At 44.9% G+C, this 26,992-nt stretch overlaps 1 protein-coding gene across 1 annotated transcript in view; it reads right to left on the bottom strand.

Moving 5' to 3' along the window:
- IGDCC3 (immunoglobulin superfamily DCC subclass member 3) overlaps positions 1-26,992 on the bottom strand; it is a 151,380-nt gene that overhangs the window by 34,675 nt on the left and 89,713 nt on the right. The window contains exons 3-6 of the mRNA XM_078380895.1: positions 24,653-24,797; positions 21,740-21,870; positions 18,157-18,294; positions 16,371-16,529 (exon numbers count right to left, since the gene is read on the bottom strand). Coding sequence (XP_078237021.1) covers positions 16,371-16,529; positions 18,157-18,294; positions 21,740-21,870; positions 24,653-24,797 — 573 coding nt within the window. The remainder of the gene's footprint in view (positions 1-16,370; positions 16,530-18,156; positions 18,295-21,739; positions 21,871-24,652; positions 24,798-26,992) is intronic.

Genomic DNA, 26,992 nt, shown 5'->3' with positions numbered 1-26,992 from the left:
TCTGTGTAAGCCTCCATGGAATGAAAGGTAACTGTACAGTGGTGCCTCGCATAGCGAGCGCACCGTTTAACGATGAATCCGCATAGCGATGTCGCTTTTGCGATTGCAAAAGCGATCGCATTGCGATGTTTACATAGGCAAAAACTCGCATTGCGATGATCAGTAAGCGTTTCACTTACCGATCTTCGCATTGCCATGCTCTAAAAACAGCTGGGGAGGGACTGGACTTTCCTGACACCTGTGGTGCCAATATTCGTATCTGTATCCCATGTCTACTGTCAAGCCTAGCACCACCAGGAGAGGAGGCACATTGTTGCTGGGAGTCGCTCCATTGCCTGCTACAGGTCTTTTAATTTAAACAAAAAACAATAATGCAGTGCCTTAAAAAAAGGCTACCTCCATTTTGGGGTGTTACAGTACTGTACGACTTTCAGACACCATTCCGGCTCTGGCCCACCCACCCCTAGAAGTTGAATCAGCCTGCAAAATTATGGCAAAAAAAAAAAAAAAGAGTTAGCCACCATTCCTGCTTATTTTGCCCCCATGTTTTAGAATGACTTTCCAGGGTATTGGGGATTAAGACAAAATTGGTTGTTTTTGTTAAGGGCAGGCTTCAGTATCAGAATTTGGAAATGTTACTTTTTTAGACGACATCTTCCAGAATCCTCAAGCCAGCATGGTTCCTTTTTATTTGTGCCCCTGCCCTAGGGCCTAAAATATATTAGGTACCAAACTCCTTAGTGATGGCAACTATATAATAAAGCCTCTGCCCTCTGTTTCGAAAATTACAAGATGGAGGCAGGCATGTTCGCACATTCACATGCTCTCAGGTGGGGCTAGGAGGCATCACAAGAAAAAAACATACACAGAGAGTTTATTTTCCTCCCTGACAGCTTTGAAACACTGCCTCTTTCTCTCACTGAGAAAAAGTGGTTATACGTAGATCTTTACCCCACCCTGATCAAAACCAAAGCAGCTCCACCTTTACCAGCTACAAGGCGGTTGTTCTCCATTTACATTACATGCTGCTTGATCCTCCCAAACAGAATTTGTTTCTTCAAACACAAGAAGCTGTTCACACATGGAGCTGCCTGCCTGAAGGACCATCGTGGCAGAACTCTGAACAACAACCCTCTTTGCAAGGGCCGTTTGCACCTGAGGCTTTCATCTTGCAATCTCCCTGCTTTACTTGATGGTTCCAGGTGTCATCCTCCTTTCGTAATCCTCCCAACCTTTCCCACTGCTTCTTCTGACCAAAAATAAAATAAAAGTATTGGCTGAAATCCTGCCGCTCAGAATAGCAAATCTCAACTAGAGTAGGTCCCCTGAAGCAGTGGGAATCCGGTGAGTCAACTTCTCCGTTAAGTTTGATGGATCCCCAATAGGCCTACTCTCGCTGTGACTTACTTTAGCATTGTAAGATACAATTAAGAGTCGACCTATTGGAATCAGTGGAACTTGCCAAATCCTGACTGGTTCAGTGGGTCTACTCTAGTGCAACTTGCCACCGATTTCAGGATTTCAGCCAAAATAAAGTAAAATAAAAAAGGACAGCTTAACCAACTAATTCAGTAAATGTGCTCTCCAAATGCTGTTGACAATGGCAGACACGATGAGACAGCATCAGCATAGTCACACATTCCACATCCCTGGGCCAGTGTATAACTCTTTAACAGTATAATTCTATCTTTTGTTGGTCTTTTTTATTTTTCCTCACAAGAAGACAGCTTTTTCTTAAACTAGATGCATTTGGTTTAAGGAGTGCATGCACAGGATTGTATCCTGATTCAAAGCAATTCCTCCTCTATTTGATCAGGAAGAAGAGCCAGAGAGCAGCGACTAAACTGTGAAGGATCTGCTTACAACCTGAGTTCGATCCCAATAAGATCAGATAGCCCGCTCAAGGTTGACTCAGCCTTCCATCCTTCTTAGGTCCGTAAAGTAAGTACCCAAGTCTCTGGGGGAGGGGGCAATATGTAGCCTGCATAATTAAATTGTAAACTGCCCAGAGTGTGCTTTAAACACTATGGGGCGGTACATAAGCAACGGACTTTATAAATATTTCTGGGTTTCATTTAGTGATTATGAAATAAATTACATGACAGTGCTAACACAAGTGGAATTTTTTAAAAAAGTATATTCATCTGTGCAATACACATACTGTATACGGATTATTATAAAAGAGCACTGAATTTAATATGAACCCTGCAAAGCAATATGCAGAGAATGTGTTAGTGAGGGCTGGAAGGCATTCTTCCGCATCCAAAGTTTAAATAAAAGTGGTTATGTTTTGGGAGTAAAGCTATATAATGTATACTATATACATGTAAGAGGCCCAGGTCTTCTTTCCTTTTATTCTGCAGCCAAGCAGAACTAACCCATCACTGAATTTATAGCTAGAAGCCTCACGCTGAAGCTCTGTCTTGCTGCAAAAAAATAAAATAAAATAAAATAAAACTATTTACAGAAAGGATCTGTCACAGGAGCAATTGCCTTTATACCCCAAATGATTCTTGCTTTCATTTCACACACCACATATATAATAAAAAAGCAACCAAGAACTCTGGAGCCAAACCAGGTTCTTTAATGTGAACAAGCTGGGCATTACAGGAGAGCTGTAGTTTAATAGTGCAGCATATTCAATTCTTTTTTTTAAAATCCTCCCGTTTATGAATGTGTGATACTGTGCTTCTGTATATCGACAATTCAAACTGCCAGGAAATGGTCCAGTATTGCTGCACAATATCATGCCTGCTTTGCTGCCAGGAAAAAAAAAGATGCCAAGCTCTCCATAACAAAAGGTAGCCTGAATGTTGACAACACCCAGGGCAGCAGTCAAAATAGTCTAGCAGTTCCCAGTCTTGGGTCCCCAGATGTTCTTGGACTACAACTCCCAGAAATCCCAGCCAGTCCAGCTCATGGTGAAAGCTTCTGGGGGTTTTAGTCCAAGAGCATGTGGGGACCCAAGATTGGGAGCCACAGGTCTACAGGATACCCTGTCATGCTCACTGCCATTCCAAAAAAAGACACCAAGCAGGAGAAAATCCAAGAACCGGACTCCTTTTTCTTCTTCTATCCGTTAACCACTTCTCACCTAAGCAAAGCAATTGTCAGGGCTGTTTTTCAAAAAGTTTCAGAAGATTAGGTATACATACCATGTGGCTTATGTGGACGTGGTGGCGCTGCAGGCTAAACCACAGAAGCCTGTGCTACAGGGTCAGAAGACCAAGCAGTCGTAAGATGAAATCCACGCGATGGAGTGAGCGCCCGTCGCTTGTCCCAGCTCCCGCCAACCTAGCGGTTCGAAAGCATGCCAATGCAAGTAGATAAATAGGGACCACCTCGGTGGGAAGGTAACAGCGTTCCGTGTCTAAGTCGCACTGGCCATGTGCCCACGGAAGATTGTCTTTGGACAAAACACTGGCTCTGTGGCTTGGAAACGGGGATGAGCACCGCCCCCTAGAGTCGAGCACGACTGGACAAAAATTGTCAAGGGGAACCTTTACCTTTTACCTAAGCCCATGTGATAGGTTGACTTCATAAAGAAATCCACAGCTGTTAGTTGGCAAGACCTAAGCAAAACTTACTGTGAAAGACCATATGGAGATGAAGGGAGTGCAGTAGGAAGAGAGGACAACCTAATATGAGGATGCTGCTGATTTGCAAGATCTGAGCAGAAAGATAGGACAATTTGGAGGTCACTCACTCCTACAGTCACCACATATCAAAAATGACTCAATGGTACATAACATCTTTGGAGTTGGGTTTTTTGTTGTTGTTTTGTTTTGTTTTAATCACCAAGCCATTGTATAAGGATAAGATGGGTGGAATTGGGACCATAACAGAACACAATGACAGGATTTAGGTACTAAAGCTCTGCTGATATCAAGTAGGACCCTCCTCAGTCTCAAAGCAAAAAAGCAGCAATTTCACAGCTTAAACAAGTGAGCTTCCGTATACTTGTTTTGTATTCTTTTTTAAATATGTGTTTTGAAGTATTTTACAGCAAACCTGTGGGGCGTACGTTGGGGGTCTGTTGAGGCTTTAAAAAGAGGTGTGCCTATACCCATCTCAAGAAGCATGGGAAATAGCAAGATTCAGACTAAGAGTCCTGATTGCCAGCTCAGCTAACACATTACACTAGCTCTCATAACTAAAGGTAAAATTTCGTTCCCCGTGACATTTTCAGTCCATTCGTGTCCGACTCCAGGGGGCAGTGCTCATCCCGTTTTCAAGCCATAGAGCCAGCGCTTGTCCGAAGACAGTTTCCCCTTACCACGTGGCCAGCGTGACTAGGGAACGCCGTTTTACCTTCCCACCGAGGTGGTACCTATTTATCTACTCGCATTTGCATGCTTTCGAACTGCTAGGTTGGCGAGGAGCTAGGACAAAGCGACGGGAGCTCACTCCGTTCCGTGGATTCGATCTTACGACTGCTGGTCTTCTGACTCTGCAGCATAGACTTCTGCAGTTCAGCTCGCAGCGCCACCATGTTGTTAATCCCTAGTATCTCCAGGAAGGATTCCTGGCTGAATCCCTAGATGACTGTTGCTGATCACTACAAGCAGCACTGAGTCAAACGGACCAAGAGCCTGATTCTCAGTGTGACAACCTTCCTTTCTGTCCCAAACAGGTCTTCTGCAACCCTCCATGTAACCTTCTCTAGGTTTCTTAGTGAAACTCGTAAACTAACGTCAGAACGCATTGGCTTGCCAATATGTACAGTACTTTGCCTGGCTTAATCCTATAGTTTAACCTTTCCCATTCCTCAATCCCAGCCACTTGCATATGTGTTGGACTACAGCTCCCATCATCCAGAACCATGCAAGCTGGAGATGATGAGAGCTGTAGTCCCTCTGAAGGGTGCCAAACTCTCTCTCTCTCTCTCTCTGCATGCTTCTGTGTCAGAGAGACATCTCTTTCTTTCCAGCATAAGCAAGACAATATCTTTGTTGGGGATTTATTTTTTTTTAACATTCAAGAGCAATGCTCGTCCAGATGTCTTCTCTTCCCCTGCCATAAAGCAACTAAATGAAGCGGCACCACAAGGGGAGGCATGAATGGGCGGGAGAGTATGAAAGAACTGTAAACAGAAGCCGAAAGACACGCCGTTCCGCATCTAATAAGAAAACCAGCCTCCCAAAGATGGGACTGGTTGAAAGCCACCATTTGATGGGGAGGGAAAGGGTACATGCCTGCATCTTGTTTGGCTGGCCGGGGGGGGGGGAGAAGAGCTTTTATTCTGGGGGATATAATAGCAAGAGAGAAGGGATAATAGAGCTATAATGAACAGTTAAAGGCGTGAGGCTCCTATCAAAAAAGCTTAAATATCCTCTTCAGAAATATTTTAAATAAATGCATCAATCATGAGCTTGTTTGGGAAAATGAAGCCGCGGCTCCTGAACAGGAAGGTGGGGAGGAGGAATTTGCATGAGGATTTAGCCGTGGGAGGGGAGAAAGGAAGAGTCTGCAGAACGTGTGATTGTGGAAGCGAGGGGCACCTAAGAAGGCATTGCTTGCACGGGACAACCATCTCAACCGGGAACCCAGATATTGTGAAAGTTGTCAGAACAGAGCAGCAACACAGGTAAGGGAGTGATCGGAGGGTAGTGCTCCCCTCTTGTCTTTTTTAATATACATGTGACTTGGAACTCTTAAGACTTCAACTCACATCCCTGCTCCGTAATGACTACGCAGACCTGCATGGAGAGAAGCCTGCTTCAGGGGCTTCTGCAGCAAAGTTTAGGCCTCTTTCTTCTATTTCTGAATGGGTTTCCTGAAGTAGTAAACATACCTTTTCTCTATTTTAACCTCACCAAGAATTTCTGGAGAACTTACTCTTTCCCCATAACCAAAAGGCCAGTGTTACCAACTGTTCTCTGCTAGCATAAATATCCAATATTCTTACATCCGTTGCTGTCCAATACTACTGAAGAAAAAGACCAGCCATTTGTTTTCAGGGATACATGTTTGTGTGTGTGCAGGGTGTGATATCTACACAGTCCTTGGAAAAGAAACTCTCAAAAAAAGGGCCGTGTCAAGGCTATGCTGAAGGCTATTGCCTTTTAATGCTAGATTTTGGCTGTTTGCATGCCATGCCATGAGGAGGAAGCGCCGCCATCATCCATGTGGTGAGGGAGCAGCCCAGGTAGGTGGGGCTCCTTAGCCTGGGAAGGCAGCCCATCTAGGAGAAGGAAAACTCCGATCCCACACCTCCACTGCCTTGTGGCTACATCCACTGATGGAAAAGGCTTCAGGAGTAAACCTCGAGGCAAAATCCGGAGCCGGAGTCCTGGAGGCAGTTCGTGTTGTTCTGGCAACTCCTGCCAGAACCAGTTGTATTGGCTCTTGCCTTTCCATTGGACCATTTCAGCGACATGGAGAGGGGGGATTTGCTGCTTGGGTAACAGCCTATCCTCCATATTATTTTACCCAGGCTTTGTGCTCTGGAGAGGACACTCCAGCTTCATATACAGCGTCAAAGTCCTCCATACAGAGCACGTTACCAGAGTCTCTCGAGACTGAAGGATGCCTATGATGATGCACATTCAATATGCAAATTTCCCACCACAGCAATCTGTAACCCTGGTCCAGTCGAAGAAAAGCCTCCCTATTTGATGGTGCAGGTAGTATAAACTGGGCCTGGCTTGCACCTCTAAACTTTCTGCACCCCTTAATGTGTTTAGGCTACCAGTCTAGGTCCTAGTTAGGAATGTGCAAAGTGGGGCTCACATGCAGGCACCCCACCCATCCCGGGGTCTCCAGTGCTCCCCAACTCCCTCTTTAAAGAAAGAAAAGGCAGGTATGAAGTGGCCAAATTTATCCTCTACCCCTACTTAGCTCTTTACAGGCTCTACCCCCAACGCTCACAAACGTCCAATGGATGTGACCTTCTATTCATTTAGTTTTGAAATGAATCTTTTGCGGACTTGAATAAGATATAGTGTAGGGGGAAACAGCTCAATGTGGCCAACTATTATCTCCTAGAGAGAGCAACTGTCCATTTTAGGCCCCAACAGGAACTTAAAATCTAAGAATGCCTGAGAGAATGTGAGGGCAGAGGATGCATCTAGAGCAGTGAGTCCCAACCTTGGGTAACCCAGGTGTTCTTGGACTGCAATTCCTAGACATCAACACCTGGGCTGTTCAAGGTTGGGGACCACTGCTCTAGAAGTCGTCATCCCTGTTCTAGAGTTCTTAGATACATCAATGCTAACAGTAGCCAAGACTGTCCCAGGACAGAACAATGCTGGTACAAAGCAGACTTGGAACTAGTGGTGGGTAGAGGGTAGAGTGTCAGAGTAGGATTTGGGAGACGAGGGTTTAAATTCCCACTTGGGTGTGAAAATCACTCCATAATCTAGGGCCAATCACTCTCTTCTTGTCTGACCTGCCTCACAAGATGGTTATTAGGATAAATAAAAGAAGAAAGGGAGTCATGCCCTGAGTCTGCTGGCGGAAAAGTGGGATACAGTGGTGCCCCACTTGACGAGGATAATCCATTCCGTTAAAATCGCTGTTAAGCGATTATCGTCGTCAAGCAAAAGTAAAAAAACCATTGGAATGCATTACAAACCGGTTAATGCGTTCCAATGGGTGAAATACCTCACCGTAAAACGAAGATCCTCCATAGGGGAAGCCATTTTCAATTGCTGTCTTCCGGAAATAGGTCCGGAAAACAGCAGGAGGCCATTTTGAAAACCCGACGATCAGCTGTTTTTGATCGTCATGAAGTGAAAAATCGGTTCCTGAAGCAGGGACCGATTCAACGTAAAGCGAAAAAAACCCCATTGAATCATCATTTTGCAATTGCTATAGCGATCGCAAAAAACTAATCGTAAACCATTTTTGTCATCTAACGGGGTTGTCATGAAGCGGGCCACCACTGTATAAGTGTAACAAATACTATAAACAGCATCAGTCTATCTCAATAATCAAACTGAGGTAAGGATGGCCAACACGACCATAACCAAAATGAGACCACTAAGAAGCATAGAGATAGGAAATATACTTGCTTGGACTACAACTCCCAGAATACCCCAGCTGGATTACCCTGATTGTGATAGTGTAAAACTATAAAGAAACAACCCTTCCTCTTTCTGATGAGCACATTTCCAGGAATCTTAAAGTATTAAAAGTGCTTTTAAAAGAGAACTTGGGAGCGGAGGATATGTATAAGGTGACTAAACCTGCCTCTCAAACAGCCCCATGAAGTCTGAGACTCCTCAATAGCTAAACATTGGCTGAAATCCTATTGCACAGCTCTGTGTGCTCAATGGGGGTGATGCCATCAGCAGTGGCAAATTACTGCTCATTAAAGGCTTCCTTTGTGATTTTGGAATGCACATTTAACTTTATTGCATTGTGTATGAGTTGTATGTATCCCTAAGTCACCTTGATAATCAATGGCAGTTTGCCACTGATGATATCATCCCCATTCTGCATGCAGAGTTGCGCAACAGGATTTCACCAGTGCTGAGCATCAGCTGGAAAACGAGGGTGGGGAAGGATGAAACAGCATCTGGGAGGAGGGCATAACCATCTAGCTGGAATCCTAACCAAGAGCAAGGAGATATGGGCACGCTGCATTAACCCAACACTTTATAGGATTCCAATAAAGTACAGAAATGTGTCCACTGTTTTGAGTGCAAGTGTAAGTAAGGGAAGACCGTACTCTTTTTCTTATCAAAACAAAGCATGGCACTTTATAGAGCATCCAAAGTGTGCGTGACTCAACTTCTGGCCTTCCAGATGTTTTGGACTTCAGCTCCCAGGATCCTTGACCATACATCATGTCAGCTGGAGGTTTCTCAGAGTTTAATTGGAAAACATTCGGAACACCAAAGGTTGAAAACCACCACCACCTTCAGCAACTGGGAGAGAAACTGAGAAATTATGGACACCGTGGATATCTTCAGACAGAGTGCCTGGCATAAAAGGCACTTGTTTCAAATGGGAAAGAACCGTTCAAAGGAACTTTAACAAGATACCCACCCCAGAAGGGCTTCCTTTGCAATGCTCAGGATAAATAAACTCTGAATTCACGGGTGCAGAATCCTGGGGCCGAACTGAACAATTGCATCCTATAAGTCTGTTTCTGCACCAGACCCCTAACTGGAAAAATGGGAAGATCAGAAAAGGGTTGAGGAGAATAACTTTTTTTTTTAGCCAATGGAATCCCCCCCTCTTCCTGACTCCTCTCCCCAAAGAAACACTCTCTTCCTTTTGCCATTATATGTCTTCCTTTGTTTAATCTCTTTCTTTTCTCTGATGTATTTTTTTTGGTTTGGGAGGAGGGAGGAATGTGATATTCCCAGGGTCCGAGGCCACTGATTCTTGAAGAAACTGCCTGCTGGGGAAGAAACAAAGGACATCAAAGGATTCTGCCAGGGTTGGGAAAGGCAGATAAAAGAAACAGGACTCAAGTTTTAGCAAAAGAAGGGGGGCAGTTGATTATAAGGTGGTGTCACATCATCAGCCCAGAAGATAATAACTAATGGGACTGAATAAGCCTTCCTTGATGCAGTGAAGACATAAAAGGGGGTACTCTTTCTACCCAGGTTTGATCCAGTAAAATTTGGATGGAAGAGGGAACTGCATCAGACAGGACACAATGCATGTCCTCCAAGATAGCTCTTCTGCCAAGCTTATTTGAGGCAACCAATGCTTCTTGGGTGGGGGGGGGAGGAGAGGGACCCTTTACATTTCAGAGGAAAATACCAACAGGCAAAGGGAGCAGGTATTCTTGTGTAAAGTGTAGGAGGGGCTTGATATCATTTAATTCATTTAATTTAAAATATTTTTACCCTGTCTTTCTCCTGAAGAAGGACCCAAGGCAGCTTACATCATTAGCAACAAAAACTTAAAAGCTAGAAACAGTAAATTATTTGAATATCAAAGAACTAATAACATTGTATTAAAAATGTTAGGTAAAAAGCCTTACGAAAACAGATGTAGAAGCAACAAAATATAAACCATCTTGTTTATTGTCTCCTAGGAACAGGACATATAATGAAATGCGAGACTTGATGTCAACTGCAATTGGTAGGATACGAAGATTAGAAATACAGAGGAGAGGGTTGGCAGTGCAGCATCTAAATTTAGGTGTAAGGATTTCATTCCTCCATGTTTTTGAGGGGGGGGGCACAAATGGGGAGCATCTGGTCCTCCAGATGCTTGGGCAGGCTTACCCAGCAAAACTCTGTGGGAGTTATAGTTGAAAACATTGGGTTCATGGGAGACCCATCTCATCCCAAGTCAGGTGATATGAACTACTGCCGTCCATGGAGGTCCCTTCAGAACTATCCCACCACCCTGACCGTTGGGCTCCATAGCCTGGAGTGTTGCAAACGTGACACAGATACCAATATTTGCACTGGACGGCTGAAGAAACCCTGTCTTGCTTGTGTGATCAAGCGATGGCTTGATAGAGTATGCAAAGGCCAGGGAGGGAGGGACCCCTCTCAGTTGCCACCTTTCTCCACAAGCATAAGAAGCTATCAGTTCTGTGGCAGACACTTTGTTCTGTATTCACATCGCTTTAAACAGAATTCAGCTGCATTTTATATCCATTTTATTTCATACAAGCATTTTTGCACTCGAGTTTCCGAGTGTGCCTGTACAGTGTATGTGTGCATGCATGTTGTGATTTTGGCACAAATGTATTCTCTAATACTGTATAATTGTGCATACTCTGCTTTCTTCTTATATAAGCATTCCTCCCCCTTTTTTCTTAAAGTACACTTGTTCAGATGTGATACTAATTGCAAATTTCAAAAAAATACAGCTTTCAGAGCATAAGCGTGTTCCAGTTTGCTCATAAGATGAGCAGTTCAAATCTGTGAAAATAATTTCTTCAAGCCGCCTAGAGTGGACGCAAGACCAAATAGGCGGGGTATAAATAGAATGAATGAGTGAATAAATAAATAAATCTCTCAGATTAATTTCTAATACATAGTCACTCTGAGATAGAAGAGACCGATAGAATATAACTTGTCCAATGAACTCTATAGACAATTTGGAATTTACTTTATTTATTTTCTTTCTCACTTTTCTCCATGTGACAAAATGATTTTAAAAATCGATACAACTAGAATTTATTTGTTACATTTATATACCACCAACCTAGTGGCAAGCTACTACTCTGAGTGCTTTATGATGACTAACAAATATAAAACAATAAATCAGCAGGTTCCCTGCAAGGATCGGATAATATTAAAGGCCTCTTTAAAAAGCACATATTTCACAAGCTTTCTAAAGGAGGGAGGGGACTTAGTGCTCATCTACAGGTAAGTCATCCCAGAGTTTTGTGGCCGCCACCAAAAAAGCCCAGTTCCTAGTTATCATTTTTTTAAAGTCTCCCCTGGGTAGCCACTTGCAGCAAGAAAACCTGAGAAGAACTTGGGCATAGTCTTAAGAAGAGATGATCTGACAGCTATCAAGGTCCCAAACCATTCAGAGCTTTCTAAGTCAATGTTAAGACTTTGAATTTTGCATGGAAGCAAACAGGGAGCCAATGCAGCTATGCCAGGATCAAGGAAACAGGATCATATTTCAGTGTCCCCCAAATCCAGCCTGCACCTGCTGGAGCTTCTGTGGTGCCTTCAAAGGTACGTAGTTGATCCTTGAGATTAGCAATGCATGGTCAGGGATTTCCCATCCAGGAAGGGCCGCAACTGTGCAATCTACCAGTTGAAAAAAAAGGCAGAACCGGCCATGGCAAAAATTTGCAAAAATTTGCTTCTTCATAGAGAGATGGGTCTGGAACCACACCCAATTTCCCTGACTTTGTCTTCTAGGGCGAATGTAAACCCCATCCAAACCAGGCAAAGTCCACCCAACTGGTCAGGTTCCCCTCCCAACAGCAAGATGTACCTCTTGTCAAGATTCAACTTCAGTCCCTTCTCGAGGTCAAGCAATGCTCCAGGGTCTGCCCAGCTTCCACTGCTGAAGATGTGAAGGGGAGAAAGAGCTGCATATCATCAGCATATTGATGATCGAAGACTTCAAATCTCTGGATGACCTCCACCAAGAGAACTCCACAAGTGAACCCATGGTGTCGAAACAGCCTACCCAAGTTACAACATCTGGACATGGCCATCGAGAAAGGATTGGAGCCAGCATAATAGCTTATCCGATAGCTTATCCGAAAGGACACCATGGCTATCAAAGAGCTCCGAGAGATCCAGGAGGACCAACAGGGTTACACTCCCCTGATCAGCCTCCCTTAACAGGTCATTGAGCAGCACAACCAGGACTGTCCCAGCCCCATGACCCAGCTTGAACTTCAATTGAAATGGATCCAGACGATCAGTATCTTCCAGGAAACACTTTAAGGAATGGAATCAAGAGTCTTCTGTGGCCAAACTAACATTCTGTCCTAACAGCTTCTCAAGCTACTAAGTCATATTTCCAATTTCCTCAGTCCTCTAGTCACTCTCAGTAGTATTTGGAATGCAACAGAGAAACTGAATAGCAAACTCAGAGAAGAGATGGGAGCATTTAGTTTCTCATCTTCGCCTCCTTCCCTGAAATCCAGAGGCTTTGAATTATGCAGCAGCAGCTGGCTGCTTTCCAGTTGCTTGCTGATTTACGGCTTCAAACCTTCAGCCTGCCTGCTTGCAGTATGACTTATTAGCAAGTGTTTTATTTAACACCTTTTGCTTTTGAGATGTCATTTGTGTCTCTCTGACAGCGTGTGAGCTGAAGAAAACCAGCATACGAGGTCTCAGACACGGTGGTGCCTCCAAATACACACACTGCTAAAAAATAAATAAATTATTCTGAGTGTTTGGAAATGGGATGAGGGGGAGTGCCGAATGACAGGCTAACATCAGGGCTGTGAGCAGGTCATCCTCCACACACGGCACAATAGTTGGGCTAAGGAAACCATTAGGCTATGGAAGGAGAGGCCGTGAAACCTCTGCCACTTGCAGTCCTGTAAACAGCTACGTATTTGACTCACTTGGTCAACCGGGCCTGAGCAAAGTATCTACCAATCGAGAGAGAAACCTCTCTAAAACTGATTCAGTCAACTCAGTTCAATATGGCCTACATCTGAATTGGTAACATAGTATTTTTAGGTTTTAATATTTTTCATTCATTCATTCATTCATTCATCCATCCATCCATTCATCCATCCATCCATCCATCCATCCATCCATCCATCCATCCATCCATCCATCCATCCATCCATCCATCCATCCATCCATCCATCCATCCATCCATCCATCCATCCATCCATCCATCCATCCAGCCTTTCATTATTTTTTTATTTTTTCCATTAACTTTTATCCCACCCAGTTACTGCTAGGAAATACTCGGGGCAGTTTACATCCAAAGTAAATACCATATCATATAACAAAAACAACGAATCACATCCAAATAAATAAGCAAATCCTCAAAATATAATCCACCAGCTATAGGTCTACAAGGAAAGCAAACAAACAAACAATGGCAGAGCAGGCAACATTGGAATAAGAAAACCATATAAACACGAGGAGAGGATGCCCTCAAAGTAAACAGTAAACAGCCTTGTTTTGAGCATCCTCTTGAAGGCTAGGAGGGAGGGGTCCAGGTACACCTCTACGGGGAAGCCCGTTGCGTAGGGATGGAGTCATAACTGAGAAGGTCTAGTTTCTAGACGTCTTCCCAGCCTCTCTCGGTGTGACAACTCAGAAGAGCAAGGCTTGAAAGGACCATGTGGCGCAGGCTGATGTTCTCAGGGGATGATGTTCTGACAAGCAGTAAGGTCCCAAACTGTGAAGGGTCAAGAATTTAACTCCCCACTAACTCTCGTAGAACAGCCAGCCAGATTGGCACCAGAAGATGGCATTGTTAAACTACTACTTAGTATTTTGTAGTCAGCAAACCTTGGAAAGGGCTACTATGGCCCATAATTATTTTTCTTCTTCTTGGGGGACGGGACTGTGCAGCTTGCCCATGACTGCACGGGCTGGCTCTTCTACACAGTGGGGAACGGAACTGCTACTTTGCTATCTTTCCCAACGGCATTTCCAAAAGGCATATCTCGGGTGTGATGATGAGGATGATGCTGGCCGGATAGCTCAGTGTTGTTTTTTCCCAAGCAATCACGGATTGACGCGGAGTAGCCAAGCAATAACTCTGGTTAAGGAACTTGGAAAGCTATATGAAACAACCAGAGAAGGGTGCTGTGCATTTGTAAACAAGGAAGGGGCTCACGGGAGGGTTTGCAGCTCGCTGGTAAAGCAGATCCATTTCAGAGAAGGTCCAAAACTCAATCTGCCACATCTCCAGGCTGGGCTAGGAAAGAACCCTCCGTGAAAACATTGGGACCTGCTGTGAGGATTCCCCAATGTGGGCCAGGAGTCTGATTATGTGTAAGGCAGCTTCCGACGCACTTTATTTGGGGTCTTACACACTAACACGTTTCGAGGAAGGATGTAATTCTGCGACAAGGGTGGTGGCACAAGAGATATCTCTGCAGCCCCCCCCCAAATAAACAGCAGGTGAGCGCAAAAGGAAGTTTCTTCTGTTGTCGTCCCTGTGAAAATGTCCAATTAGGCTGCTCAGGCAAGAGAAATATAATTTTAGATTCAGGGGCTCATCAAGCCAGCAGTTAACGAGCAAAGCTGATGAGAATGCAGGGTTGCTTGAAATGGGCTACTTCAAAGGCAAAATGAGGGCTCGTAATCAGGAAAGGATTAACAACCATTCAGCTCCATGCTGCCAGCTGGGCATGCCTCCTTCCCCAACACACACACACCCAACCCGCAACCCCTTGTTTTGGTAAAGGCATTCTCTTTGCAAAAAAGAAGAATCTCCATGGAGACTGGACGCTCAGCAAACATTCAAGAAACTCTTTCTGGGCGTTGCCCTCCAAGGTCATTAAAACTGGCTTTTCGGTACTTTTGTTGAGGGTTTGGGGGAGGGCCCCGTTTCACCGTCAGACAGAAAACACCCAAAGTTTCAAAGAGCTTTCTTGGGGCCCCCAGCCTGAGGATTTCATCTCAATGGGAAGCAATGGGGAGATTAATCTTAGGCACCCCTCAAAATACCCAGCTTTCATACTCCCCACCCACCCAAAAGAAAAACACAAAGAGAAAAGAAACAGACCACGGGCTCCTTTAAGAAAGAAGCAAGCACGAGGACCCAATCCAGCAGCTTGGTATGAGGACGACCCTAATCCCACTTTTCCAGTGATCTAACCAGGAGGTGCAGAGACCCTGGGAGGCACCAGGGTTTCGTGGTACCGGTCGTGGGGACACTTCAAACAGCCCTTTAAACCCCTTCCCTATCGTTGCCATCACAGGTCAACCCCACAGGCGTAGAGATACATTTCAGCTTGCTTTTCTATAAATTACTTTTCAAATAGAGATGTAACTGGCTTCGACCATAGTAAGATTATTCTGTATTTAAGATTTCTACCATCCACCTTTGAGACCCAGAGCGTATGCTTTGTAAAAAAAGACATCCCAGATCTGGCAGCCGGTTGCCTGAGGTTTGGAATGGGAAAGCCTTCTCTTTTCATTACAGTGGTTAAACAACGATTATGGTCATTAGAAAGACAAATGCCCATCTCCTATTATAGTGGACCCTCGACTTACAGACGGCTCCACTTACAGACTTTTCAAGTTACAGACTTCTCTGGCCGCAAAATTTAGGTTCCACTTGCAGCCAGAGAATCGCCCTACAGACCGGGGGGAAAAATGGAAGAAAAACAGCCGGTTACGGATTAATCGGTTTTCAATGCATTGTCGGTCAGTGGAGCCTCGACTTACAGACTTTTCGACCTGCAGCCACCGTTCCAATACGGATTAATTCCGTAAGTCGAGGGTCTACTGTATTCAATGGATATAGAAGACCTTATGCTTGAAATCTTTTTTGTGTAACTTCCTTCTGTGGAAGGAGGAGGAGGCCAGAAGGTGGGGCCAATTTTCTGCAACTAAAAGGTCCCATTTCTGTCCCGTGGCTTTTCTGACTGCTGCAAACGTGTCATGTGGAAGCCTCGGGAAGCACCGGACAGAAGGACTGCCCTTAGGCCTCCCCCCTAACCCATCGCTATCACAAACATTTCTAGCTAAAAGCTGTTGAATCAGACAGAAGAGGACAACACCCAGGGCACAGTTAGTTGATTTTTAAAAGAAAGGAAGAATCTTCAAAAGCTTCCAAAACACTCCCAAATACGGCCTTTCTGAATGGCAAAAGTATAAGCATCCGCAAGTTCAAAGCAGGAGATATGTTTTAGCAGGTGTCACACTCCTGTCTGCACACAGAGGAAGCAAGAAGGATAAGGTCACTTTGCAAAGCACAGGGAATGGCCTTGCTTCAGAAAGCAGCCGTGGGCTGACTTAGCCACCCAGAGATTCCCCGCATCCTGACCCTCTTACCTTGCACCACCAGCCTCCCTTGTGCTGTTCGTCTCACTCTTGTGCCAGGCTTGTTGGCGGCACAAACATATATCCCCGAATGCTGCACCGTCAGGTCAGAAATCATCAGGTTGCCAGTCCCGAGGACCTGGATCCCTTCGACGCCAATGGGTCGCCCATCTGGATTGCAAGGAGAAATGGGAAAAAAAAACATTTCTCTGAGCACAGCCTGTTGGGATCAAGCACCAACACGGAGCTGCAAAGGGTGTAAAATATGGGACGGGTCAGTTAGTGGGCAGAGAGAGCAGACAGTCAGATGGGCCTGAGTCCCTCCACACAGAGAGACACACACACCCCATCCAGGTCCCTATTCCATAGACAAATATTCTCAGTCACTCTCTTTCTCACTCCAAGGTCACTTTTTGCTTCTTGTTTTTCTTTTTCTTGTTTAGGAAAATGCCCAAAGCAGCAGACACAGAAGCCAACGTCACAGGATTCTTAGTATAAGTTTAGGTTTGTGGGGTTTTTTTTGTACTTTCCCTATACGCTTTCTTAAATAATAAACAATAAGTGTTTCTCGTTTTGCCTTATTATAAATAAGAAACAAAATAGCTAGTTATCTCATAATTTCATACAAATCATTGCAACAAGTTACCAGATGAATCGTTTAAATCAGTAGTTGCAGTGTCAACGCTAGGGCCCTTGCCTCTGAAGGTGAAATACCAAATAATTCTGAAATAGTCTACATGGCACAGAGTGTGTATGTTTTCCATCTCTGGAGCCAAGAAAGCTTAGAAAAGGTATGAATACAAATACAGTGGTGCCTCGCTTAACGATTGCCCCACTCTTGCGATTGCAAGAGATACATTCATGTGCAATATATTAAAATATACATTTATTCTGGATTTTAATTTTTTTAAGATGGTACTGGGTTTCATTAAAGGCTGTGTGAAATTTTAAAACAGAAAATTCCAGTTGTTCTGAAAAAAAGTCAAAGGTGAATAAAATTTCTTTCTCAGAAAATTATCTGCATAATGCCTGCAAAAGACAGTAAGAATGGGATTTTGGAAATCTTTGCAGCTGAAATTCATGGGACTGCAGTTGTGCTAAGCTTGCCAGAAATGCAGAAATGACAGGTTGCCTACCTGTAATTGTAGTTCTTCGAATGCACCTCTCCAACAAGGCTCCATGCATGCGCAGATTACTCATAGTGTGATTCACAGAGGCCATGAAGAAGAACTCACTGTTCATCCAGTCAAATCCCAAGGCATCTAAATTTGTCTACTTATAGTTGCTTTTTACTGACCACTATTTGGTTTTCATTAACTTTACTGAATAGACTTCGCAGATTAAATTGTCAACTAGTAATATTGTATCCCATGCATTTTGTATTGTATTAATAGTTTCTTTGTCGACAATGATACCATCATTTGAATCAGCAAGTGCTTCACTAAATATGTTCTCACAAATCAAAAAGCAAGGCCAAGAGTATACATCGTTGTCATATTCCTCTTTCTATCTCTGTCTTTTGCCATCTGACCTTCATTTTGCACTGCAATTTTCCGTTACCAATACAGGTTGTCAAATATGTACTGCCTGAATCAGAGGCAAAGTAAGATTGCTTATGCATGCATGGCTTAATGAAGAGGTGGGAGGAGGCTTTGCAGTTTACAGCTCAGACTCTCAAAAGCTATATCGGCTCTCAACAAAAACAAGAGGCCAAAATAAGCACACACCCTTCTATTCAATTCAAATTTGAACAGAACAGCAAAACTGTCCTGCCAGGACGGCCGGCCTTGGCACTTACCCAGTCGACTCCAGGAAACAATCGGCCGAGGGTTTCCAGTGGCAATGCATTCCAGGATAGCTGTTTGGTGCACAGTTAAAGTCAGATTCTCTGGGCCTACGAGAATCATGGGATCCTTGTAGACAGCAGAATGGGAGCCTGCAATGACAGACCAGAAAGATACCACGATTAACAAGGCACGTCATATGCACGGCACACATTCTTCATGTAAAGCTTAAAACTAAGCTGGGGAGAGGGGATCTCTTCTCCAGCCCAGAACTTGAGAGGTTGAAAACGTGCAACTCCAGTCTCTGTGGATCAGACAAAGGAAGAAGCTGGGTTTGTGGTCAGCAAAGTATTTCCCAGAGGCCTGGCCAGTCAGGAAGCTTGACCTTGCTGACCAGTGACGGGAACCGATGTCGGTCATTTGCCTTCTCTTATATAACAGGAGAAGCTTTCAGACACTTTGGTTTCCATCCTCAGGAAATCAGATTCTTAGTTCAAGCCATTAAACCCATAACACTCAGAACAGGGAAGGTTACTATTCTAACGCAATAAGCTACAATTAAAATTCCAAGCTGGGTCCATCCTCAGTTTACAGACCTCGGAAGGATGGAAGGCTGAGTCAACCTCAGCCGGCTACCTGGGATCAAACTCAGGTTGTGAGCAGGATCTTCACTGCCGCACGGTAGTTTAACGCTGCGCCACTAGGCTCTCTGGTCCATTTTGCTCAGCACTGTCTATGCTAACAGAATGGTCTTTTAGACCCGATGGGTGGGGTATAAAGCAGACAGACAGACAGACAGACAGACAGACAGACAGACAGACAGACAAATAAATAAATAAAATAAAGTTGTTCCCGAGGGCTTCAACGAACACTTTTTCCCAGGACTACTTGGATATGCTGAGGACTGAACAGGCATCCACTCCGCCACTGAGCTATGGTCCCCCCTCCTACAAAGACAGGAAGGAAAAGCAACGCGTGCTGCTTATATTCCACCACATAATGCTTAAAACACTCTCTGGGCAGTTTACAATTTAATGATGCAGGCTACACATTGCCCACCTGCCCCCATCAAGCTGGGTACTCAACTGACCAGCCTCAGAAGAAGGGAAGGCTGAGTGAACCTTGAGTCGGCTACCTGGGATTGAACCCAGGTTGTGAGCAGAGTTCCAGCTGCAGTACTGCAGTTTAACCACTGTGCCAGGAGGAAGAGGACCACCCAAAAGCACTTGTTTTGGAAGCAGTGTTGTTGTTGTTGTTTTGCTCGTACAGTTTTTGCCACCTCTCTTTGGTCCAAGACCAATCATGATAGCTAGGACCTACATTAAGCCTGAAGACCTGTCAATAAATAAGTGGGGATAGTGGAAGTGAAGCTCCTGCATTGTTCACTGTCGCACGTTTCATTTCAAGGATAGTCTGGATGTGGAAAAAGAGCTTCGTTCCCAATTGTTGTGCTGCCTTTGGCTCTCCCCTCCGCTCTGTTCGAAGCAGAATGCCGCTAGGACTTCACCAGGGGCCACTTGCCTGGAGGAGGCAACAGTGGAGGAGGCAGACGGGTAGTCATTTCACGTTTCTCTCCCTCTTGGTCTTGCCTAATCTACCACTTTGGCCTTGCAGATTGTTGCTGGTTGGCAACACCCAGCCTTCCTCACCGCTGACTAAACCAGAGAAGGCAGACGGGCGTTGCAGTCCAGCAGCCTCTGTAGGGATGGCCCTTTGCCTTCTCTTGCCACGTAGACTGACATTCTCTGGGGAACGTCGCTTCTCCTCTCTCTCAGCACCATCTCTCTCTCTCTCTCTCTCTCTCCCCTAGGCATGAAACTACTGAAGTTTCCCTATTTTATCTTCCTCATTAGATGCCTTTTCTGTATGAAATTTCTCCATTCATTTAAAACTGTATCTGCGACATATTCCGAGGATCAGTTTCCATGCACTTCCAATATCTGCACTCCAATAAAATGACTCTTCCTCACGCCACTGCACTTTGCATAAATCCACGGTCCGAGGCAGGCGATGGGGGGGGGGAAGCAGGAGGCAGAATTCCAGAACCCCTGCCGAGAAGCAACCCAGAATCACTGAACAAAAAAGGGCTTGTGGAATTCCAACCCTCGACAGCTTGGCCCCTGGCAAAACAGTCCTGTACACCTGCACTTGGAGAGCCTCACATTGTTGTTGTTTGCAACCTCCCAAAGGGGTTAAACGGGGCAGTGGGTTCCATTGAGTGGGGGTAAGGGGGAGGAAAAGAGGGACGTTGCAAAGATAAGCTGGAACTGGCTAGCGCTGAATTTCCAGAAATGCTGCACGTGGTTGACAATTCCTGAGCCCTCTGAAAGGAGGGGCAGGGGGTTGTTTCTTCATGCAATAACATGCTATTTCTTTGCCCAACTGGTGCCAGCAGGAGCCAATCCACATAATCAATGAAAACTGCTTCGGGCACTAGCTCATTCCACTCAAGCTGGGCACAATAGCAGAAAAGATGCACCATCTGGTATTTTTTTACAATAAAGCTTCTAGCCCTCCCAGCCAAAAAGACTGGCTTGAAACTGTGCGTGCTATGCGTGGTGAAGTCTCTAAAGCCAGAGGAAACTCATTCGGATCTCCAGTGGTTCCATAGCGATCTCCACAGATTCTGGAGAGTTAGAAAAGATTGGGCAAAATTTCCTGGATGTGCATCATCTACAGAATTTTAGTTCTTGGTTCATATCGTTGCAGAGGTTTGAAGTCTGCAGGCAAAGGGAAGCCCCACAGGGTTCCCTGCTGGACAAGATGCTTATGTGTTTAGCATAAGCTGAATAAACCATACAAAATCAAAAGTATCTTGATTTGTATATATATATGCCAGTCACAGAACTTGATTCTTCTTAGTGCAGAACTCAAACACTGATGCACTGCCACAGCAGAGACAAGAAAACTTGGTTCAGATTGTTGTCTTCTTTGGGCCTTGGAACTGTTGACGTTTTTGCAACCTTGCACGCTTGCCTGTAGAAGATGTGACTGAGCTACAGTGACTATTAATCTATCCAGCATTAACTAATCCTTCCTTCCCTGCCTCTGATTTCAAAGAGAAGCCCGCCTGTCTGCTCTGAGTTCTTTCCCTCTTTTTAGTCTGTTAGAAGTCAGTCGGCCTGCTGAGGCCTGTTGTTGAAAGCAGTCACGTCCTTAGCTTGCAGTCTACTTTGTTCACCGTAAGTAAAGAAAACCGTTTTTTATTATTTGTACTATTAATCTCAGAGTGTGTTGTAGAGACTGTAAGTGCCAGTTGATGAAACAAAGGGGTGGACTAATCTGGGGAACTTGAAGTCATTCTGTTCTGTGAATCCCTGCACGTCTGCTGCATGGCTAGAGGAATTTAACAAAAAGTACAAAACTCGGCAGCAGAAACTCACCAGCTAGCCTTGACCCAGCCACTTTGCGCCTGACCTACTTACTGCACAGGATTGTTGTGAGGATAAAGTGACGAGGAAGCAACCTTGAGCTTGCTGGAGGAATGGTGAGATAATACTGAGGATGATCATGATGACAACAGTGTAAATGAGAAGAATAACTGAAGAATCCCCAACGTCCCCACCCACCCACCCACTCCTCTCCCTGTAGACGAACCTGACACAGTAAGTCTGGCTCCCCTGCTAAACTTCATGCTCGCAATGTTGGTGGCCACACAGTGGAAGATGCCCGTGTCCTCAGCTCGGAGTCCAGTGATCTGCAGGACCCCCTTTGGTAGGAGTGTGTACCTAAAGGATCACAAAGGAGATTAGGGAGAGAGGTAGACCTTCCCTCCACCCTGTGAGCTGCACGCCCATAACCATTCCGTAAAAGAAACACAACCGATTCAAAATATCGTTCCCACTGCCCCCGTGTCTAGGCCTGTATGTATTTCAAAGTGGAACAATGAGAGAGATGGATCATTTTCAGCTGGGGAATGGGCATGGAATAATGAAGCCAAGCTCCCACTTCACCATAGCCTCAATCCAGACCGGAGCAACCCGCACCTGTCTTCTGTCATGGACAATCAACACAATACCTCATGGAACTCCAAGGCCATACGTAACGGGATCCCAATCATTGTACAGATTTATTCATGCCATCACCTTCCGAAGTCCCTAATTTGGTGACAAGAGTGGGTGGTTTGGATAAGAGCAAAAAGCTGCAAATATGGTCCCTGGCTCCTTCAAATAAAGCAAAATAAAGGTCCAGCCTGAAGCAAAGGCTGCTCGTGAGTAGGCATGGGATTGTCAGCGGCTGCCTCTGTAAGAGCGGATGGCCCCGTGCACCTTTGCAAGCCAAAGGGAAACCTCGCAATACAATGTGACACTTTTCTAACATTTCAAAGAAGCAGCACAGGAAAAGCATGCTCTTTCTTCTGCCTTTCGGACTGACCCCAGTCCCATCATTCAGCCCGGGAGGTTCCTGCCAAATTGTGAGACTGGCAGTCCTTGGATTCTGAAAATCCCATCCTTAATGGGTGGATTTCTAAACTCACTGACAACTGCAAAGCATTAGGGAACTGGTAGGTTTTTTTTTTGGCTGCAGAGCCTAATGAATGAGTCCCCTAATGCTTTGCACTTGATGTGAAGCTTAAAAAGCTCCACTGCTTAATGACTGTCCCTAAAGAGACTGTCTTTGCAACGAATAGGTCTGTATCCTGAAACGCCTCCGAGAACTTGGATTTTGCTACCAGGATTCTAGGTGGAGCTGAATTCTGGTCGCTGGACAGGGAGAGAGAGAGAGAACCCATGCCAGCCTAGTCAATGCTGACAAAACTGAAACAGATGGATGGAACCAATTCAATACAACTCAACAGTCAGGTTGGGAATGATCATAGCTCAGTGGCAGAACACACTTTGCATGTGAAAGGGACTGGTTCAAAGCCCAGCCATCTCTGGCCCCAGCTGGGGAAGTTGCCTGCATGAAGCTCTGGAGTGAGACAATGAGAGGTGGGTAGACAACTAGTCCCCAGGAGTTCATGGCTGTTTTCCTGCTCTGCCATTCCACCCCCAGAATTCTTGGCCCAGGAAATGTTGTTTTACTATCTTATTGTCTTCTTTCGTAAAAGGATTGAAGTCTGTGTGTGCACACGCATGTGTGTTTTCCTGCTTTTCCTGTATAACTGGAACTTAAAGGCTCTTTGACATCAACAATACAGAAGCTTTTTGGCTTTGAGAGCTGTATTCTGCTCCCCCCCCCCCAGCTAGCATACAACATGGGTGCTTGTATGGAGAGAGGGGGTGGGGGTGGAAAGCTTAAACTCCCCACTCCAGTCATTGCTGAACTGAGAGGGCTTTTACCTTGCCCACTGCCAGGGGGTTCGGCAACAAGAGAGTTCGCCTAGTATTTTATTAGGTTATTCTAAAGCATTCTGATTATCGTTTACGTGTTTTTGTAAAGATTTTGTCATTTGTACGGCAGTATAGAGCAATACACTGGAAATGGACTGAAAAATTAGGAAATAATCAGTCAATCAATCACCGCCATTGACTTACTGGACAGAGGATGGGAAGAGATGGAAAACAAGGTCTTCGTGCCAAATCGAGCAACAGAACAATCTGTTTTTGTGTGTGCAAAAGTATTTCTGTTAATGGTCTGAGGCATGCTGGAGGAGTCTATGCAATGCCAAGGGAAAGCCCGGAGAAGGCATACTTTTGGCTTATTATGGGATGGCTCCATGTACCTGCCAGTTTAACTGTTTCTGTAATTTCTTGGGGAAACAGCTGTGCATGCAATTGTGAATTGTGAGGTTTCTTGGCTGAACAGAACCAAAATCAGCACCACTACTACTCTAAAGCAGAGGCTTTCAAACTCACGGGTCTGAAACCCCCATGCCTACTGATGAGCAGCAATAGCTTCAGGCTAGAGTTTTATTTCATAGGTCAGGAAAATGAGGCCAATTTCCCAAAAGACAAGTTGAACATTTCTTGTTGGAGCTTGGAGAAGCTACCTTTTCGACTATAGCTACCAGAATCCCCCTAGCCAGCAGGGCCAAGGGCTTTGTGGTTGGGGGAAATCTGAGAACTGTCACCCAGGAACAACATTTGAAGCCCCCCATGATATTAAGGGACGTGGTGGCGCTGTGGGATAAACCGCAGAAGCCTGTGCTACAGGGTCAGAAGACCAAGCAGTCGTAAGATCAAATCCATGTGACGGAGTGAGCTCCCATCGCTTGTCCCAGCTCCCACCAACCTAGCGGTTCGAAAGCATGCAAATGCAAGTAGATCAATAGGGACCACCTCGGTGGGAAGGTAACAGCGTTCCGTGTCTAAGTCGCGCTGGCCATGTGACCACGGAAAGATTGTCTTTGGACAAAACGCTGGCTCTATGGCTTGGAAACGGGGATGAGCACCGCTCCCTGGAGTCGAACACGACTGGAGAAAAATTGTCAAGGGGAACCTTTACCTTTACCTTTATGATATTAAACATTGCTTTGTAGCACACTACCCAGAAACCTTTGCAATAGACACAGGAGGTGGGCAAGCACGTTGACTTGCTCTCATAGCCAAACAGGCTCATGGTCCTTACCTGTCATTTTCTGTATTGATCGGGAGGTGATTCTTCTGCCACATGATCACTGGCTCCGGCAAGCCATGGATCTGGCACTGAAATCTGGCCACACCTCCTTCTTCCACCACCGCACTCTGGGGGTGAATGTGAAAGTCTGACATAGCTAAAGGAAAAAGTAAATACAAAGGGATCAATATGACATTTGAGATGTGAAGTAATTACAAGCAAGAACAGCTTTGAAAATTACTTTCAGGTGGCATGAATACAGTGACATGCTGAAACCCTCCTGTAACGCTGCAGACACAGGATGATGCTCTGAGTTCCAAAGCACCATTCTATCCCTGCTCTGTATAAAGGATGGCTTCAGCAGATCATTGCGGTCATTCCTGTTAAAAGTAAATTTCCAATCTCTGACCCCAAGGCTCCTGAAAATTCAGGGCATGCAAATAAAATAGCAGCTGCTGTGGCACCTTGCCAAATGTTCACATATTTTAATTCCACAGCCCAGGTGGGAAAAATTGCAGCGCTCAAGACGCCCAACCTCCATCGCTCTCTCTGGCACAACCCCTGCGGTGCCACATTTTGCTCCCCTTCTTCTACAGCTTTTGTTAAGTTTTGTTATCCGTGCTGTTCTTCTCTTGAAGAGCTTGGAAGGCCCCGATTGCAGTGTCCAGGCAGTTAGGGCGCTGGTTGGTGTGGTTGGGTGGTCCTAGGAAGCTTCTCCATTGGCCTGGCCTGGATCTTTCTCTGCTTTCCTGGCCCAGCCATGAACACAAGACCCCTCTTGGTTAATTGGACCTCACGGACCCCCCGAACTGGGCATGGGATCTGTTTGGTCTGTGTTCAGGACAGGACTGCTTTGGCCTGGAAATGAACTAAAGATCACTGGGCTGATTGTGATCTTATCGCATCTATTAAAAGGATGCTCTTTCTGGAACTGATTAGCAGGTACAGTGGGGTCTTGACTTGAGAACTTAATCCATATTGGAAGGCGGTTCTCAAGTCAAAAAGTCTGTAAGTCAAGTCTCCATTGACCTACAGTGCATTGAAAACCGATTAATCCCGTAACAGGCCGTTTTTGTTCCATTTTGCTTTTTTTCTGGTCTGTAAGTCAAATCTCAGTCTGCAAGTCAAACCTAAATTTTGCGGCCAGAGAAGTCTGTAACTCAAAAAGTCTGTAAGTCAAGCTGTCTGTAAGTCAAGGGTCCACTGTACCACTCAACACCACCTAGTGTGCAACCAGCTTCCAAACTCAAGACTAGACCATAAACAGCCTACCTCATCCAAGTTCCTCACTCAGAACAGAAACTCATTTTTACCTGTGTAAAACACACACACCCTGCCTGTCTGTCCTTTCTGGCTTCACATTAGCACGTGCACACCCGCACCCATACAAGCACCTCTGAATGTTCTTCTTTCAGTATCCATCAAAGATAATACATGTGCATCTCTTTAAGGGAAAGAACCCCATACGTGTCAAGAGAGATCCATCATTCATCTCCAGACTCCCATTGGGCTCCGACAGATGGAAGACTTCTTATGCGATTTCATACATTAAACATGGACTACGTTACCCTTCTTCTCTCACGCCCCTCTGTCAGAAGCTTCAGCTCACTAAATGGAGCAGATTTAAAATATACAACGTGCTGATTGTGCTTTTAGGAGATCCACTGTTATTCCCCCCCACTCCACTCTTTCAAAAAGAAAATCTGGTTTAAACTGGATTTTAATGTCATTTAAGAGCATTTTATTAAATTATGCTAGCCCCTTGAGCACTAATTGCATTTTATTGTGTTAAGAAAAGTGCTCTGAGCAGCAAGCGTCCGGCTGGTGTAGATGTGCAAGAGAAATACACTTATTTCATTAGTGTGTATTGCTATAATGTTGCGAGGCTTGACATAAAAACTGTTGTGTTTTTAGCAGATATCAACAGCAATGCTAGCATTATTACTGTAGAAGGAGTGGCTATTATAGTTATTACTTCCATTGTTATTATTCTGTTTTTTATAATATTATTGTTCACAATTTATTTTTACACTTATTATTGCCATAATTTTATAAGTTGTGAAGCAGATGGAGATAATCTCTAAGGGCCTAGTTTTATTTTACCAGCTTTCCCACTCTGCCACTTTTGAGCAGGTATTTTAACAGCAGGGCCTTAGTTGTCGGACCTTATTTGGCCTTTGAATTGTTCTTGGGAACTCTAGGATCGCTTTGAAGTTTGTCAGGGATCTCTCAGTGAAAAGTAACAGCACAAAAACTGAGCACCTTCTTCTATTTACCTTCCCAAAGTCTGGAAGGACCTACCGCAACACTTGCCCAAATACCTACTCTAGAAGTTTCCCCAACATTTCAAAG

Source organism: Pogona vitticeps, chromosome 12, assembly GCF_051106095.1.
Source record: "Pogona vitticeps strain Pit_001003342236 chromosome 12, PviZW2.1, whole genome shotgun sequence".
Taxonomy (NCBI): Eukaryota; Metazoa; Chordata; class Lepidosauria; order Squamata; family Agamidae; genus Pogona; species Pogona vitticeps.
Note: the sequence above shows the minus strand (reverse complement) of the source record. Positions and strands in the feature narration are given on the sequence as shown.